Source organism: Micropterus dolomieu, linkage group LG18 (assembly GCF_021292245.1).
Source record: "Micropterus dolomieu isolate WLL.071019.BEF.003 ecotype Adirondacks linkage group LG18, ASM2129224v1, whole genome shotgun sequence".
Classification (NCBI taxonomy): Eukaryota; Metazoa; Chordata; class Actinopteri; order Centrarchiformes; family Centrarchidae; genus Micropterus; species Micropterus dolomieu.
Window position 1 is genome coordinate 21,730,540 of NC_060167.1, and position 19,373 is coordinate 21,749,912.

Below are 19,373 nucleotides of genomic sequence, written 5' to 3' on the forward strand. Positions count from 1 at the left end.
GGTGTTGTCCTTTCTCTGTGCTGTCTGTTTGTGCCCCCCATCCCCGTGTCTGCCCCCCTGTCCGGCCCGGTGACAAATCAATACATAATTAAATAAATAATAAAACAGACAAAGGAGTATTTTAATACTCTCTTGTAAAATCTGTCTGGCACAATATGGTATCCAGGTCATTATACTCTATACCAGGCTGCTGGGCAGGACAGGTTTAAAAAAAAAAAAAATAAAATAAAATAAAATAAAATAAAATCACCACACTACCATGGATAGTAGTGGTGCAACGGGTTGCAGAATCCGTGGTATGGATCCCTTCCACACGGTGCGGCACGCAGGTGGACCACGGATTGATTACGAAGTTTATGATGATTTATCCTGTTAGACCTCTCAAAATATTCTTTTATTCTGGAAATGTCATAGAACCCAGATAGATTCTGAATGTGCAGAACTTTGAACATGAGCAGAAAACTGCTGAAACACAGGAGCTATTGAAGTCCAGGAGTTTATAACTGAATTAAAATGATTTAATTTATTATTGATGAGGTATAAATGTACCACATGCACATTTAAAGAGGTTACCTCAATCAGTCACGCCTGCCTGTGTGTTGATTCGGCAGTGATGATATTAAAAGTTGATCTACAGGAGAAACATATCTGAAAGCTGAGAGCTGCTCTGCATTATATTCTGTTACAGTTTTAGATTTTAGATTGTTTTATGTTCTTAAATATTCACCACAATTGAGCAACACCTGAATTTCGTGTGACCATTTACATAAATAATTTCCACAATAAATTGATGCAAAAAAGGCAGAAATTGGTGCAGAAAAACACCAGAATGCAGGAAATTAAGTGTTTCACACTCACAATTTTCTGGGGGACTACCCCCTTACCCACCTGTTCATACTGTAGCAGTTTTGTTGTTATATTATTATAATTAGACACATGACATTACAATTTAGCAACATCAAAATGAGACAGTTAATAGTGTTGTTGTGAGTTTTGTTGTGCTGTATAAGTTGAGGATGTTTACTGTTGCTTTACTGCTTTACAGACTTAACTTTTGGGTGGTGGGGGTCAATTATTATGTGAAGATATGAAGTTTTATGGGCTGGGCTAAGCCCCCAATGTTTCATGGTCCTAAAAACGCCCCTGATGTCAGCGATGATCAGTAATACTGTTTTCTATTTCTTTTACAGCCTTCAACGTACCTGAAGACAAGAAACCCCCCGCCCCAATCCCTGTTCCACTGACAAAACCCTTGCACATTTTCCCCTTGCACATTTTCCAATACTTTATTCAGTGGATGTGATTGTTGTAATGTGGCATGAATTAGCAGACTGGGAACAATTTAGAGATGACAAATTATAATACTTTTCCCTTTTGTGTTTTTTTCCTTTATGTTTTAGTTTTCATGGAATTGTTGTAGATCTATAAGTAAATAAAAAACATTTTTTAAATCACACAAGATTTGTTTGGATTGTTTTCAAAAGAGTTATTATAGATACACTGTTAACAAACAGAAAAGTAACATTTCTGTTTGCTGTATATTGACTTAATCCATCTGTTTTATTTTTACTGTAGGAAAACCATAAATTAACAGAAAAGTTTCATTTTTTAATTACGGGACAAAGTCTGGGTAATGAGCTGCCAGTCCATTTCCTGTTATTTTACGGATTTATTTAACATTCGTGTTTTTTTACTATAGATACACCATTAAATGAAAGAAAGTGTCCTGTTTTCTACTATAGATACACCATTAAATGACAGAAAGTGTCCTGTTTTTTACTATAAATACACCATTATATAACAGAAGATTTCCGTTTTATTTACTGTGGGCACACTGAATTAACAGAAATGTTTCATTTTTTAATTACGGGACAAAGTCCGGGTAATGAGCTGCCAGTACTTTTTCTGTTATTTTACAGATTTATTTCTTAGAGTGTACTCAAGGAATAAATGCCTGCGGCTATAGTCATACAGTCATAACGGTATGATTAAAACTTGTAATTAAAATGATTCTGCATTGGAAAATGGGCGAAAAGAAACAAGATCATACAAGTCTACAGCCATGCTAGCTACTCTGTGAGGCTGTACTAACTGCTAGCTAGCATACTTAGCTAACGTCAGTATGCTCGCAATGACACTGCTAAACATGTTTACCATCTTACTTTGTGTGTGTGTTAGCATGCTAATATTTGCTAATTAGCTCTAATCCCAGGCCAGCTGAGGCTGATAGGGAAATTATTAGTTTTGTAGCTATTTGGTCATAAATTTAGGACCCATTTTGTTTTCCTTGTATCTGCTTCCCCTTGGACATATTATCCATAAACATGGTATTTCTTTTCATATTTATGCTGATAACATACAAATATACTTGCCCGTCAGATCCACAGACACTGGAATGCTGAGTTCACTTAACAACTGCCTTTGTGAAGTTAAAAAATGGATGTCAAATAATTTCCTTCAGCTGAACTCAGACAAAACAAATGCTGGTCATTGGGTCACAGGCTTAATGTGATTTACTAGGGAACCAGCAGATGCAAGTATTTGTTTTGCCATCTGCTGGTTCCCTAGTAAATCACATTAAGCCTGTGTCAAAGAACCTTGGTGTTTGGTTTGATAGTAATTTAAATTTCGAGCAGCACACCACAAAGCTTGTTCAATCATGTTTTATCAACTTAGAAATATAGCAACAATTCGATCTATGTTAACTTTTAAGGACACCGAGACCATTTTACACGCCTTCATCTCATCACGCCTGGATTATTGCAACAGCCTTTTCACCTGTTTAACCCAAAAATCTATTGATCGACTCCAGACTGTCCAGAACTCAGCTGCCAGGCTTTTAACCAGAACAAAGAAATAGGACCACATCACCCCTATTTTAGCTTCATTACACTGGCTCCCAGTATGTTTTAGAATTGACTTTAAAATTCTATTGATCACTTTTAATGCTCTTCATGGCCTCTCGCCTTGTTATATTTCTGAACTTTTAGTCCCATACGCACCAGCATGTACGTTGAGATCCTCGGGCAGAGGTCTGCTATCTGTTCCAGAGTCTCGACTGAAAACTAAAGGGGACAGCGTGTTCGCTGTCAGGGCCCCGAGGCTCTGGAACAGCCTGCCCGAGGAAACCAGGTCAGCTGAGTCAGTGAACTCTTTTAAGTCCCTTCTTAAAACATACTTTTATAGGAGAACCTTTCCTGATCTTATTTGACTTTATTTTATCCCTTTTATTTTATTCTATTTTACTAATTTTACATTTATCTTAAACGTGTATTTTAGTCTTTTCTTTATCTTGTATTGTTTTTGTATTATTGTTTTTTGGGTATTATTGTCTTTACACTTGTTAAAGCACTTTGTAACTTGTTTTTGAAAAGTGCTCTACAAATAAAGATTATTGTTATTATTATTATTATTATTATTATTATTATTATAAACCAAAGTAGCTATTGGACAATTCATTCATAAAAAGCATTAATTGAGATAAAGTTGTCACAATAAAACAAAATGTGTACCTACACAAACTAAATTATGTAGATTTGTTCTGTCATGCACAAGATAAGAGTGGCAGTAGATAAACTTTCAACCAACCACTTTGTAGTCACAGCACAGTAACTTTCCTCTCTCTCTCATCTCCTGCAGCCATGCCCTTCATCATCTCCATGCTGCTGGCCAGCCTCAACAGTTGCTGTAATCCCTGGATCTACATGTGCTTTGCAGGGCATCTGTTCCAGGATCTTAGGCAGAACTTTCTGTGCTGTTCCACTCACTACCTCAAGTCATCCCAGTGCCGCTGTGAGCGTGACTTTGACTCCAGTCACAAGAGCAACTCCTCAACCTTTGTCATTAAGAGCACCAGCAGTCAGAGGAGCATCACACAGACTTCCACCACATGAGCACCCTTCCCTCTCCCAAGCTGCCCACCCTGCCTTTCACCATAAGCCGTCGCCCATTAAATACCCAGAAGTTCAGTTCGTTCAGATACCTCTTGTCCTGAGGCTTGTTGTTGAAGCCCAGAAGGGAAAAAACAACAAAAGTCTTAATTATTTTATTTACAGCACTTTACAGTGGAAAGTGGAAATGGAATTGTGAAATACAGAATATTATTAAAAGCACGATATTAAACTTACGAGATAATCATGGACAATGCTGAGCGATCAGCTGTTTTATAAGTACAGTGTATATTTGCGTATTTGCAGTGCAGAGAAAGTAAAGGAAAGGAGGGTATTTCAATTGTTTTTTAAACAACCTTGGCCAGCCGCTCTATTGACGGGTTGTTGTCACCAGCAAAGCTTGTGGATCCTGTTGGTCTATGTTATGATGAAATTGTTCACCTGCTAAAAATATTGTGTACGATGTGTTCACTTTGTTACATTTGCAGTGGATTGCCTACATGTAAACTGTTACTTGAGATATTATTATATGTGAAATGTTATGGCTGTCACTGGTAAAGATTTTCAAAAAGTTTAGAAAATAAATAAAGAATGAATGCAGCAAAAATGCACTGACGTCTTTATTCTTAAAACCTAGCTGATACTCATTACCAAAAATGATTGACGAAATACTTCGCACCCTTGCTGGAAATATTCTAGATGGATGTTTGCCCATGCTGAATCAATAAGGTCAATGAGTTCCTGCAACTTTCTGGCAGCACTATGAAATTTTGAACATCCTGTTCGCCTCAGCCTTAAAATGCATCATTGGGTTGAGATCTGGAGACTCATATTTCTGGACTTGTGTTAAGGCAGCAATTGCTCTGTGACATGGTGCATTATCCTGCAAGAAGTGACAACAAATGTAAACTGTGGCAATGAATTCACTCTAGCGTTCTTTGTTGCAACGCTGATTAAGTTTGAGTCTGTTGTTTAGTCAGTTGTGTTTATATTCATCTAAAATTGTTCAAGATTATGAGCAATCTAAGATGTGAACCATTTCTTATTTTAATTACAGCACTTCAGCTATCATTTGCCAATAATGAGAAGTGATCTGAATATTTTAATAAAGCTACAACGAATTGGCCAGAAAGAAACACTGAGGGAAGGAACAAAGACGGGTGTGGTGACACTGAATCATCAACAATAATGGATCTCAGACACAAAAGAAAAGCACATGAAAGATTCACAACAGCAAACCTGTAGTTCCAGGCTGACTGAAGTTATCAAAAATATTACTGAAACATGGTTAAGATATTTAATGAATCGTAAAAATGTATTTCTGGATCCTCTCAGAATGATTTGAAATAATACACATACTATATTTTCAAATAAAAACACTGAACTAGGAGAGTTTCATCTATTGTGAAGTGTACTTTCAGCCCATGTATAATTTGATTTTCTACACTGCAGATGCACAATAGCAGCAAAGGTATTGGACTTTCCTACATAATCAAAATAACACAGTGGAAGAATAAAACGGAACTCAATGAGATGTTTTTACTTTACTCCATCAGTAATTAGGTCCATACTTGTTTACACATTCTTGACTGAAATATGCAAACAAGTAGGCTTAATATTCTACTCATCATGCTTTGATAAAAGGAAGTAGATTATCTGCATGGTTGGTTCCAAAACGTCTGGTAGTTACAGTGGAGCCATCATAAATTTAGAGGGAAACATACCAGAATACATTTTTCGAATACATAAAGAAATCAGACAAAATGATTATGCAGAGAAAACTTTCCATTCCTTTCTTTTAGTTAGAGCTTTTCTAATAAGGTTAAGATTGTCAAATTCAATTCAATCAATATAAAGTTAAACAATACCAGACACAGCAACATAGAGCATCAATATAACTTTTAAGCATGGCCAAATGTCATGCATACAGGCGGCATTGTCCAGAGGTGCAGCAGTTTTGGGGAGTTTGTTTCATTCATTGTGAATGTTATTGTCTGAGCTTTTTGGGATACAAAGAAATGAGGGCAGACAGATCCTCCTCATGGCAGGCGGCCCTCTTCTCCCTCAGTGAGGAGCGCCGAGCCCTCCAGGAGTGCCAGAACTGTCATGGAACCATCCTGTCTGCTGCAGCTGTCACAGAGCTTCTGGTGGCAAACAGCAAACAGGGTATGTCAGGACTCAGGACTGAGAGCTGAGAGCTTGAGGGTGGGAGGGTTTGGGAAAGGCATCTTATGAAGGGAGGAGGAGGAGTATTGCAGTATGGAGTAAGCAAGATGCCCAGACTGAGCTTCTGGTGTATAAAAAGATACCGCACTTCATCCGATCATACTACAAACACTACTGTGTAAGTTCTTAGACTTCTTTGCGCAGTGCAACGCGCACACTGCTGAAGATCTTGCCCAGGGCTTCGAAGAAGGGATCACAGAAGGTCTGGATGCAGAGAGAGTAGATGCGGCTGACACACTGTGACTCAATCAGACAGCTCTTGATGCAGGGAACCACAGCCCAGATGTGGCAGAAGGAGATGCATGCGAACAGGAAGCCCCAGAGTAGAGCAACAGGGATGCCGAAGACAGCAGACAGGATGCGGTAGCACCAGTACTTGGACACAGTGAAGGTGGTGTAGCTGAGCTTCCACACCCCATCCAGGCTGTGTGTACCGTCGGGCTCTGCAATGACATCCTCAAACTCCACCTAAAAGAACATTTAAAAAGAGGCTTGCATTAATACACATTCCTGAGTGCATGCAGCTTTCACCCATCTCCCTCCACCACCAGACCTCTGTGGGCTCCAAGCACATGCCAATGTTAAGTTAAAGATTATGCTTGTGAAAGCTGCAAAGTGTTAGGGTCAAATTTATGCAGAGAAACCAATTATCTGTTGCACTTCATGGAATAAAAAATAAATAAAACTTAATGTAGTGGCATGCAGGCAAAGTTATGGAGTGGCTTTTAATGCTAGGTCCAAATCATTCTAATAGCTCTTTTGCAACACGTTTGTTAGTTCCTGAAGTTCACCTCATGTTAAATGCATGAGAGCAACTGTACAATGGTCCAATTTGTTTCCAGTTTTCAATATGTGCCACCTGGACTTGTGGACGCTGTTGCATTCTGAGCTGTGACATGTTAATTAACTTGTCTGTAATCATGGCAGGCAGAAAAGCCGCACATCTAACACGCCTTTCTTTTCTTCCTGACCATCAGATAGGATCAGTATGGGAAGTAACAAGTCGCTGTCTGTTTCCCGCAGAGATAGCAGCCTGAGATCATCCTCTGAATGAATTGCTGGTCATGCACTGTTTTATATTTTCTCTGCAAGGTCTGGCTTCTTTCCGCTTTTAGAGAGCTCGTAATAGAGTCAAATTCAGCAAAAGAACAACCAGTGCTCTTTAGAAACAGCTGATGGACACACATGGGGCTCCAAAGCTTGTAAATGTGATTAGTCAGAAGATAAGATTCCCAGGATAAGTTGAGATACTGTTTCAATAGATATTACAGATTCACTTTATTTTAATTGAAATGCAAAGACAGCATAAGAATTGGAAACATTAGCAGGAAATGACTGCATGGATTGGAATTGTAACAGCTAATTTATAACTTATTGTAACTCCTATCATAGACCCGACTATTGGGAGTAACTGTAACAAAACCTTCAGTTTAAAAATACATAATCTTTACCTTGATGTCTGAAAGCAGACATAAGCAGAATGTAAATCATTCCAAACTGAGCCATGCAGACACTAAACATTATGCTCTACTTATAACCCGTGATTTACCAACTTCAGTGACCATGTTTACATGAACTCCTTCCAGTCAAACAAAATATAATCTAAATTTATATTCAGTCCTGTCCAGGCAGAAAATATTTTGTCTTAATAACATGGAAACAATTGCAGGATAAACAGTAGTCAACGCCAGTGTATCAGTTTCACACTCTTCTACCCCATTCCCAAAATAAACTTCATGTTCTGCTCAGGCAACAGGAATAGCTCTTGGTCTATTTAAGGATTTTCCAGACAGAACCTAACCTGTCCTCCTGTCTTTATTCCTACTAACCACTTTATTCATTTTTTCTACACATGCCAAGATAGGGGTTATGGTCTTAATCCTTTCTGTGTCAGGGTGCTGTCTCCATGCTGCACAAACCTTCACCACGTCCTCATTGATCTGCTTGGGGTCTCTATTAATTAGATCTATCTCCTTGGTGTGGCTGTCCTTCACAATCTTCTCCTCTTTGGCATTGTACTGGTACTGATCCGCCATGGTGGGGCTGCAGGTCCTGGACAGGCCGGAGACGATGAGAGTAAACCTTCCTGGATCAAACACCACAGACCACTTCTGAACCCCTGTATCACCACTGTGACGCTCCCTCTGGCATGCCAGTGGACAGCTGCTGCGGACGTACTGGTAAAAATGGAGGCCTAATCCCCACCCTGCACCCACACACAGAAAGTGTACACACATTCACATACACACACACGCACACACACACACACACACACACACACACACACACGCACACACACACACACACACACACACAATATAACGCACATAGACAGAAAAGGCATGCCTTAAAGGAGAACCCAGGGTTGTGTCACATTTCACATAGGGTTGTCGGGCTAACTGGGCAGGGTTTGCATAGTGGCACGAACTTCCACCACTGAGTGAGTCCACAAGCAAAAAAAACACACCCTCCTGCTCTGGCTTTAGTTGTGACACCGTGTTTTGTGTCCTAACACTGAATTTAATTTAAAAAGAAAAACTTTCCAATGTGTTTGCAGCTATATTGGGCAACAGAAGAGACAAACATAGACAAAAAGTAGACTCTACATGGAGTAGTCATTCTCAGGTGCAGAGAAATGTAATTATCAGAGATTTGCCTATATTGCATGCTAAATGTGTTTGCAAATGGTAATGTTTCTTTGCAGATGCAATGTCCCAAAACATGTAAGACACAAGACCTTCGTGGGCATTAAAAAATCTAAAGATACTAAAGAATAATAAAATTTGACTTGCTGTTCAAATCAGCATGTTTACTTTCACAAACACAATCATTACTGTTAAGTGGTTTAGTCACTTAAATGTTTCACAGTCTTAGTGGTGCACAATAGAGATAAGACAGATCCAGAGCCTCTCATTCCAAATATTTCTGATTTTAACGAGGCCCAACACATAAAATTCAATAGACCCCCAAAATAAAACTCTGATTCAGTCTTCCTTAAGCTGTGCAGTTGTTGCTATCAGTCATAGCGTTCTATATCAGCATGTTGCATAAACAAACTCCAAAGAAAGGGGGAAGAGGAGGAGGTGCCTATGAAAACTTGTACAAGGACTCAGAGCACCCCGAGCTCTCTGTTGCTATTTATCTCAGTCAGTGGGGTGTACGAACAGTACAGGAAGCGTGACTTTGGCGCGTGGATTGGTCTACCCTGGTTCCCTTGTGGCAGAGACAGGGACGAGGTGGGAGGGGAGGAATGGAATCAGTGTGCATGTGATCAAGATCCAGACCAATTAGAGGAGTATTCTTGTCATGGCAAAGGAGAGAGTGGAGGCCAGTTAGGCATGGAGGCAGAGGGACAGGAATAGCTCAGCAGAGAGTCATGGTGGGCATACCTCTGCCTCTGTGCATGTCAATGCAGTCAGCTGAGATTTCACCAGCTCCTGTCTTTCATTTAATGTAGACTGACATGCAGGATTCTCTGATCTATATTTAGTGTTATATAGAATGGATCATATATCAGTAACTCAGGTTACTTTACACATATCAATGTATATATATATATGTACAGTGTTTGTGTTACAGGATTTTAAATGTACCTTTTTTCATTAAATCCTCAATGGTTTCCAGGCCTAACCTCCAAACATCTGTAAATTAAAGAAATTCTTCCACATTTAGGGAAATATACTTATTAGCTTTATATGTAAAGAGTTAAATGAGAAGGCTGACACCACTTTCATGTCAGTTCATTATCATGCTATACAGCCAGCTGCCAGTTAGCTTAGTACAGCAGGAACCAAATCTGCTTACTAGCACGTCTGAAGCCCATTAATTATATTTTGTTTGTTTAATCCATAATAAAAACTGTGTAGAACATTATGGGAGATTATGTCTGTTGTCATCACAGTGTTTATGCAAAACTAAGCGAACCAGCTGCTGGCTGTAGCTTCATATTCACCATAGACATGAGAGTGGTTTTGAGCTTCTCATCTAACTCTTTTAATAAGTGTATTTCCCAAAATGGTAATGTATTCCTTTAAGTGCCTCACCTGTGCTTGATCAGAGTGACCAAATATTGTTAACAGCCAGTACACACTTTACTCTTTCTAAAATCAAACTAATGTAAATATTTTACTAAGAGAACGCATTGTTTTGTTGTCTTTAAACATTGTCATGCCCAGTTGACTTCTTTTAGTTATGCTATATAAAGCACTAGCAAAAGTGCTACATAATGTAAATAAAGACACTGTAACTATAGACTTTTTTTTTTTTTTAAATGTCCTGCACGGTGTCGTTGCTGCCTTTGTGTGAACTGGATGATTTTCATATAAAGACGGTTTTGCAATTTTTTTATTGTTTTATTTTGGTCTATGGTTCCTGGTGATTAACATCTTTTACATCCCTAATACACAATAATGTTGCAATCGTCAATAATATGGGACAACAAATGTTTTAACTGAATTCAACAAATATACACACTTCCAGAGATTGTTAGAGTTGGTTTCTTTTTGTTCTCTGAGTTTAGATCATTTTGTAATTTAATTGCAATGGTCCGCAGAAATATTCTGTAATTGTGCCTTAAATAGTCATAGCACTATTTGCCCCACATATTCTATCAACACATGCGTTTTTAGGTCCTGGCTTGAAGTTCTATGCATCATACATCAACATCATTACACAAGGGACAACTTGACATGTACAGTATGTCAGCATGCCAAATATCATGACAGGTGAGCAAAAATACAAAATAATCATAAACAATTACGATGCTGATTATAATTTTCCAATAAGAAATTAGTATGAAATCTGTTACAACTTGCTTTTTCTCTCTATCCTCTGTTTTAACAGAACATTCACACACCGTGTGTTTTTCTATCTGTCTTCATCTTTTGCCAGATGGATGGTGACTCGACCACAGCACTTTCCAACACTGGTAAAGACGGGGCCGATGAAAATGTTCAGTATGCTGCCCCACACAGTCTGGACCCAGCTCATGTTGATGAGAAGGAGCTGCACACAGGGCATGATCAACCTGGTGAGACACAGGGAAGTGGACAAAACATGAGCTCATCTCATTAAAAAAAACACACCTAAAAAGGTTTCCCACCGGGGGGAAATAACCTGTAGTAGGGGAATGGTATAGTTATCATTTCTTATTCAACTGTCTTCTAAATGACCATTATTTACCAGAAAAGTCTGTCAAATCTCAGTTTAACAGTCCTACCAAATGTGAAGGCAGCTGAGCATGGCAAAGAGGAGCCCTGCTGCCAGTGAGACCGGCACAGCCAGAAGGAGGGAGATGATACGGTAGCACCACAGTCTGGATACCTCAAACAGGGCGTGACTCCACAGCCACACTTGATCAAAGCTCCGCACCGAGGGAGGCTCTGCAATCACATCCTCAAACGTGACCTCAAGACACACACAGAGACACAGATTTCAAGGGAAAGTGTGTACAATTTAATAGGTACTGAGAACTTGGGGCTTGGATATGTAGGCATGGAAGCTGTATGTATGATCAAATCTTGACATGCAGAATGAGAATGATGGGTAATGTACACAAATGAACTGCACTGAGTAATTTTTAATGGCAGACCGTAATTTTTTGTTGTACTTGTTGGCAAGGGCAAAAATAGAAATGTGTGTATGATCATATCCACTTGAGGTCAGTATTATGCAGCATATTGATAGAGAAGTCTTTGGTTTAGATAAACAGCTTTACTAAACAAAAAGCTTCACAGATGAAGTTTTATCTGTAAACTGATTCTTCCTCATCATCATGAATCATCTCCAGAAAATTCAATTTATCACTAGAACCACACATAGATTTCTGCTTCAGTTCAGCATTGCATGTTACATCTATTTCAATAGAGATAGGAGGAGTGGTATGCAGAGCATGTGCAGCTGGTTTATTTATTTTACTGGTCCGTCTCTGTTTCTCCAGAGGGAAATGACATACCTCATCGTGTGACTTCTGCTGTGTGTTCTCTGTTAAGGTGTGTTTTATGTTGATTAAATCCCTGTGACGGTGCACATTAGTTACCTTAAGACTCTTGTTGATTCTTTTGGGATCCCTGTCTTGAATCAGAGGCCTTGTGTCACTGTGGGTGGAATTCAGATCTTCGGATTGTACATCCACTTTGACTTCCATCAATTCCGATGCTGGTCTCTTGTCTTTTGATCCCTGGTCCTCCATTTCCACTAAGCTGAGCTGTGTCTCGGTTTGGTTGACTGCTGCAGTCATGTCTTTGGAAATTTGGAGCATGAGCTGGGCGTAGCGGGAGGATGGCTTACGATGCTCCAAACTCTGCAGGCTTGTCAGTGACACCCAGGTGGAACATAGTGGAGTGCTGATTGCCTTGCTTCTTGTTGAGGAATGCCAATATTGGCTTTTAAATGCTTGTGTTCAGTGACATTTTCCATGTGACACATTACATGGAAAGTCTCATTTAGACCTGCATGTGAAATGTCCAATGGTCATAGCTAATAGCATTAAATCCACTCATCTTCCTCCTTACATATTAAAGCAGTGATGATGATCAGTGGTCAGTATTTTGACGCTACATATCTCCTCCTCCTTGCAGCATTGGTCCATTATGACTTCTCTGCCAAGAGCTGTCCTCCCAACTGCCCATCCAAGCTGGAATTCTGCTCCCCCGCTGACAGTCTCTGTCCTGACTACAGTAACTGACTGTAGTCCCACTCATGTGTTAGTGTCGAGCGTGGCACCTATCACACATACTGCCTATATGTGGTCTGTGCACACTTTTCACCTCATCATTATCTAGTGCAGATTGTATAACTTGCAGTTTCTAAACTGTAGACAGTTTGCAGCAAAACTTAAACCTAGACTCTTCACAGTTCTCTCAGGAACTAATTGCTCTACAGAGCATGGGGCTGCAGGCTTTCATGCATTCATTTCATGCAAACCACTCAGTGTACTAAATACCTCTTAGTAGATTGGTCCCATGGTTGCAGCTCATGATACGTGTCAAACTGTCCACATGCACCTAGCGTAAGTAAATATAAATGTGTTGACCCTCCCCCTCTCTGTGTGTGTACCGTTGCCTTCAAGTGCCATCAGATACAGAGCACACAGCAGACAAAATTTACTGAAAGGATAGCCCGCTGAGATGTAACATCTCATTTTCATACATGATTCTTACATTCAGTATTACCACCTTTGAAAAGTTAATATGAACTTGTTAGCAACCAGATGCTTATTTGCACATCCAGCAGACACGCAGCAACATTATCAATTATTTGGAGTCGTGTGTCTGGCCACTTGATTTATTCGCTCTCCTTTTAGCTCGGTTTGCTCTCACCAGGCAGTATATTTTTGTAAACTTGGAAAAACATAAGTAATGCACTAGGGAAAAAGCACAGATTTATCTTGCTCATACAGTAGTAATATACTTTAGGGAAAATAACATTGTTATATTCTTTCTTTCTTTCTTTCTTTCTTTCACAGCACACACATCTGTCAGCTTTCTTCTTGTCACAGACTTCCAAACGAAGCGGAGGGAGGGGAATTCATTGGTATATAGCGCACTCTGTTGGCCATGGTGTGTCTTAGTAGTTTTAAAAAAATAAATCCTCATTGTTTACCACTTATGGTTGAATCTGCTTCGTTTTCCACTCAAACATGCCCAAATAGCTATTTCTCTACACACTATTTGTGTGTCTGTGTGTGTGTAAACCATTGTGATTAAGGTGATTGAAGAGCCCTCGATATTGTGTTGTGATTGTGTGATTGCGGTCTGTGAATCCTCTACTTAACAGATGCAAATTTAGTCATGCTACATCTGGCTCATCTCCTGGTTTGTAAAATAATCATTTTAATCAAAAATTCTATCATAAATTGAATGAGACACATATCACAGTAAAACAGCTCATGTTGCCAATTTAGGCAATAAAGGCAACACAAAAGTACCACACCAAAATTAAAAACATCAAGTGTGCTTTATCCCATTTAGATTCTGTCAATGGCTGCTGTCTGGCAGGGCTTCTTGAACCAGCAGAAGACTAATGTACAGTGCACTGATTTGTAGTGGTGGTTTGGCGAAATAAAAAACTTGAAATGTAATGAAAAGTAATGATGGCGATGTTACCTGTCTTGTGTAAGCAATACCGTGTATAAACCCCTGGACATCTGTACTTAAATGTCCAGACAAAGAGTAAAGGACGCACAGATCATAAATGCCAGCAACACAAATCCCAAAGCAAATCCTTTTGTGAAACTAACAAGACAGAAAAATTAAATACAACAGACACACACTGTACACCACCTTTAGGAGCGAAATCAAATGCTCACAGTCACACCTGTCCTTCCAGATGTTTCTGGAACAACATGCTCGTGCCTGTCTAATCTTTTTAGTTAAAAATAATGTCTGAATTCAGACTGAAAATACAGAGCTGTGAATACCATGAACGGTGATGTGATGGAGAGTTATTCAGATGTCCTTCAGACAGATATGATGTTCATCCAGATTGTGTCCTAATTTGTGTTCACTGATGTTTAGCTTTACAAATACTGTATCAAGATCCTGTTGATGTTTTGCACCATTTTTTTAATCATTGTATGGACACAAGGGTTCATGAAATTCAAATCTCGACGTGCACGTTGTAGATTTTTTTTTTACTCTATATTGTCAACAGCAGTCTTAAAATATAAGATACCGGATAAATCACGTAAAATTTGCCTTGCTGGTCTTGCTATTTAATGGCTTGACATTTGTGAAGAGAAAATTAAATTAGACAAAGGAGTATAAAGAGAGAAACAGACTGATATAAAACAATGATAATAATACTAATATCCGTACATTTGTATGGATAAATAAGTCTCATAGCAGCACCCCTATCCTCCTGGGAAGAGAGCTAATGCTGTATTCACCTCAAAGTATTAAATACACACCCACAGTTTAGGAGTGGTGTTTGCCGTTATTTGCCTTAACGACACTGTTCTTTTTTTATTCGTCTTGTCTGCTGTTTGTGAAAGACTAATACAAACAGAGGAGGCCATAAAATAGCACTTTGTTACCACTCTCAGAGCATTATCAATGCCAGTAATGATTTCCATTGTAAATTCACTATCTCCGCCTCACTGTACCCATGTCACTATTATAGCAGTCCATATTCACAGGGACTGGTGCTACCTTACCCTCAACCTCAATTCATGTGTTAATGATCCTCCATCTTAACTTATAGGTCTCGTGTAGTCAGTCTGCAATTCTGCCTGAAAAGACATTTCTTTTCAGGCATGAGCCAGAATTTGTAGACTCGAAACAGGATTTAAAGCTGGAGCATACATCCAGCTGAAAGGTCCTCATTGCTATGTGAGTCACAGGCTTACTCAATTTCCATGACGACATGGGCGTATGATATTCACCATCTATCAGCATATCTGTTGCACACAGGAACTCTGAGGTATTGTCCCTCTGATTGATGAGCACTCCTCACACTGCGGAGGCCACTGTGTTAGTGCTGAAGCGATCATATAATGATATGTGGGAGTCACACTATGCTGCTGTTTATCAAGTTGTTTCTTAGATATGCTGTAAAGGACCACAACTTGGCAACAGTTACATCCAAAACTTTACAAAGTTCAACAGAGTCGGTCACCATTTGAATATACATATTGTTACTGACACTAATAATACATGTGGAACCAACTCATATTCATATTTAATACAAATTGTTCCTAATTAAACACAAGAAAACATTAAAATATCCATCCAATCATGACCTTGTTATTGTAGTTACACTCCAGATTTTCACATTTATAAACATATAAAACATTTCTACAAACATCACTGAAACCAATTGTAATATGAATGGAAAATATGCACAGGGGAACAGTTATTACAATTTCAATAGTTCATGTTACAGTACAGCCATAGCACCTTGACCTAAAATGAGAAAGCCTACCTGAATTAGACAATAAAAGGCACTGGGCATTTCGGGTGTATTTAAAGGATAGGTTCACATTTTTTCAAGTCTGTCCCCCAACGCTTACATTAAAATTGCTTTAAGAATGGGTCTCTTTGTGACCAGAATGGAAGAATTACAGAAAACAATAATCCATCCAGTGTACATATGGGCATGTCAGTAGCCTTGTTTTAAGATAGACTTCCAGTGTGAACTTATCTGTTAAGAAAGAAATATCCGCTAAACATAAAAAACATGGCCTCGGTGTTAACACTGTAGTCCTTAACTCATGCTGGTCAGTGCCTAAGCATGCTCCTCAGGTATTTGCCCAGGGATCTTTATCCCCTGGTCTGTAGTGTTTTTGGGACAGGAGTTGGACAGGGTTTCAGCTGTACTGCTGGTTCTCTGGATGAACTGGAGAAAGTTCTCCTGAAGGGAGCCCTCGTGGCTGGATGCCCCAAACTCCGCCGGCTGCGTGAAGCAGCAGCGTCGAAACTTTACCAGCTCTTCTCTGATCTGCCTGTTCAATAGGCCATAGAAAAATGGGTTAACTGCAAAGGAGGAGTAGGCCAGCCAGGTGACTGTTTCCTCTAAGTCCCCGGGGCTCTGCATGGAGCCAGTCAGAGACATTTGCAGGTGGAAGATGAAGTAGGGCAACCAACAAACCAAGAACTGGCCCACAATGAATACCAAGGTGATGGCAGCCTTGCCGCCACTGAAGGCCCTCTCTGGAGATAGTCTTTGAGGCAGAGTGCGGGTAGTGGTGATCATGGTGGTCTGGCTGTTGATGGAGTCCGAGCGATTCTTAGCAGGGCTCGCATTTGCCCACGTTGGCACAGCAGGGACTTGCTGCAGGGCTGCAGAACGAGCTACCTTGTACACGGCACAGTAAACAGCAAAGATAATCACTGCAGGAACTAGGAAACAGACCACACTGAAGAGCACAGCAAACACGCTTCTGAGACGACTGTGGCTCGCATGGAGAGAGCAGTGAGCTGCAGCAATGGAGCTCTGATGTCCGTAAGCTGGCCATCCAAAGAGCGTGACCGAAGCTAAAATGACTGACTTAACCCAGATTAGGAGCATGACGCCAATAGCGAGGTTGATGGTCATCTTGACTTCATAACGCATGGGGTGTACGATATAGAAGTAACGCTCCACACTGATGGCTGTGATGGTGAGAATGGACAGACAGATGAGGAAAACATTGAGAAAGATGTAAACCTGACACTCCAGAACAGTAAACACCACGGTGCCAAAGAAGGGTGAGCTGGAAATGATACCCAAAGGCATGAGGAGGATGGCACACAGTAGGTCCACTGCACAAAGGTGACACACAAAAGCGAACCTCTTCAGGTGAGGAGCACGAGCAATGGCCACCATCACACCAGTGTTGGCCAATAAAGCAATGAGGTTAAGGGTCACCATGCAGAACAACCCAAACAGGTCTTTGATCTGTGACTGGGAGCTTGTGACGACGCCCACATTGGCAGGAACCGTAGGATCGGGCTGGTATAGTGCAGTGGTGAGATTTGTCACTGAGTGATTTGGCACAGAGACTATCATGGGACCGGTCTTGTCGGCCATTATTCATTCACAACTTCCTCCATTTGTATGTCAGATGTCTTCATATGTGGATATCCTGCATTGAAAAGACAGAAAACACTTACTGCTAAAAATTTTGAAGGCAGTTCAGACATTTTATGGGCATTTGTCTGTCATTTCCTGTAGATATAGTATGTTGTTTCCTCTACCTCTATCTAACATAGTTGAATACTGATGCAGGGCGTTGTCTAATTATTTAATATCTGATATAACTGAAAAATATATTGCAATTCAGTTTCTGCTGACTACTGTTTTCAAATTGGAAACGTAAACTGCTTACATCTTTTAAGCTTAAACAGATCAACATACACAAAGATACTTTGGAAACTGTAAAATACAGCAATAGTTAGCCTTGTTTATGTAAAATCAGTATTAGCCTTCTGGAGGGCTATTCTACATTGTTGTTAAAGATAAGAGTTGTGAGGATAATAAGCAATGACAAGCTTCAATATTCTGAGCTGCTGGTTATGGTTTTCCAGAGTGCTTTTGTTTAAGGTCCAACCAACAGTCCAATGTATTTGATTAACATTCAATCTGTGAATTCTCTTTTCAGACACTCTCAAATGTTCCTTCTGTCAAAGTGCCAGGCACTGGCAAGTTGAAAGGCAATCAAAGCTTTCACCTGCTCCATCTCTGAACACTCAACCTATGCAGTTTCACAACAGAGATGTTTACCACTTTGCTTTGGGTACACTTGGGCACAGTGTGTTCCAGCAGGGAGTAAATTGGTAAAGTTAAATCAATTCAAATCAAGGTTTCCCCCCATTGAAGTCTATCTAGTGAAGTAGTTGTGAAAAATTGTATCTGACATTAATCCTCTCTGCAGTATGCAATGATGTGTGCAATGGTATATAAACATAACACAAATACTTTAAATATATATAAATATCATCATATCTCATCATTTTGTGTGGTGAAATATGTTAAATTTTATCTATAACAAATATAGCACTTACTTACCCATGATCCACTCTGTGTTTGTGTGGTTTGTTCAGTTCAAACCAAACAGATTAACCAAGTGTCTGACTTGACACTCCTGTTGAAATCCCGTGTATGTTTATACAGGCTCAAAGCAGAGGAAGCCCCACTTTATTATTTATTTTTCTTCCAAAAAAGTAAAATAATCAGTCATCCAACTGAAAATCCATGTTACAAAGTCCAAGGTTTAGTTCTTCTTTGGCTCCAGAGGTCCAGCCTTATCACACGTACATATCTCCAATTAAAGAAGTGCTGATCACTGATTCCATGAGCATTTTAGATGGTAAATGATGCTTCCTCTCTCATTCCCGTCCTGTGCATGGCAGTGACTGTCACACATTGTATTGTGTGTAATTGTGTTCTCTTGTTTTTTTTTTTGCTTTCAAATAGACACACACTCCACTGTCCCACTTCCAGCACCCAGTCTCCCCTGGGTCCTAATTTCCACTGACTTATAGGGGAAACACGTTTACCCCATAGGTTTACCCTGATGAAGCCAGCTCTGGAACTTTGCATAAGTAGTATCATTTATTGAAATCAGAGGCAACTTTAAGATTTCTAGAGAATGGAACTGCTTCCTTCCTGACAATTAGGGATCAACTGTTGTAGTCACAAAAATGCTCTACAACAAAATGCATGCTATTTTACATCTATAGAGGTGACTGTTTTTTTACACTCCAATTACCTTCCATAGCAGCATATTAAAGAGCCATCATCTTCATACGGCTACATCCTACACCCTAGCTGAATAGT

The 19,373-nt window shown here is 39.7% G+C and overlaps 4 protein-coding genes across 5 annotated transcripts in view; 1 reads left to right on the forward strand and 3 right to left on the reverse strand.

The window, feature by feature from the left end:
* The window catches only part of oxtra (oxytocin receptor a), a 14,010-nt gene extending 9,513 nt beyond the window's left edge, over positions 1 to 4,497 (forward strand). The window contains exon 2 of one of the 2 annotated variants that reach the window (XM_046029044.1): positions 1,191 to 1,454. In XM_046029044.1, the coding sequence (XP_045885000.1) occupies positions 1,191 to 1,303 (113 nt within the window). In that variant the 3' untranslated portion in view covers positions 1,304 to 1,454. Of the gene's footprint in view, positions 1 to 1,190; positions 1,455 to 3,639 lie in introns of those variants that run through there. The other variant, XM_046029043.1, reaches the window with a different exon arrangement.
* A 1,745-nt stretch (positions 4,498 to 6,242) lies between these two features.
* Positions 6,243 to 8,152, reverse strand: cav3 (caveolin 3). The gene is made up of 2 exons (XM_046029230.1): positions 8,036 to 8,152; positions 6,243 to 6,584 (listed from the first exon to the last, which is right to left on the reverse strand). Exons 1-2 carry the CDS (start codon positions 8,150 to 8,152, stop codon positions 6,243 to 6,245), a joined length of 459 nt encoding a protein of 152 aa, XP_045885186.1.
* Positions 8,153 to 10,490: 2,338 nt separating this feature from the next.
* Positions 10,491 to 13,057, reverse strand: LOC123956557 (caveolin-2-like). The gene is made up of 3 exons (XM_046028816.1): positions 12,154 to 13,057; positions 11,335 to 11,522; positions 10,491 to 11,142 (listed from the first exon to the last, which is right to left on the reverse strand). Exons 1-3 carry the CDS (start codon positions 12,373 to 12,375, stop codon positions 10,983 to 10,985), a joined length of 570 nt encoding a protein of 189 aa, XP_045884772.1. The 5' UTR covers positions 12,376 to 13,057; the 3' UTR covers positions 10,491 to 10,982.
* Positions 13,058 to 16,340: 3,283 nt separating this feature from the next.
* gpr61l (G protein-coupled receptor 61-like) lies at positions 16,341 to 17,656 on the reverse strand. Its single transcript, XM_046029170.1, has one exon. The coding sequence runs from the start codon at positions 17,622 to 17,624 to the stop codon at positions 16,341 to 16,343; it is 1,284 nt and encodes a 427-aa protein (XP_045885126.1). The 5' UTR covers positions 17,625 to 17,656.
* Between the last annotated feature and the right edge of the window lie 1,717 nt (positions 17,657 to 19,373).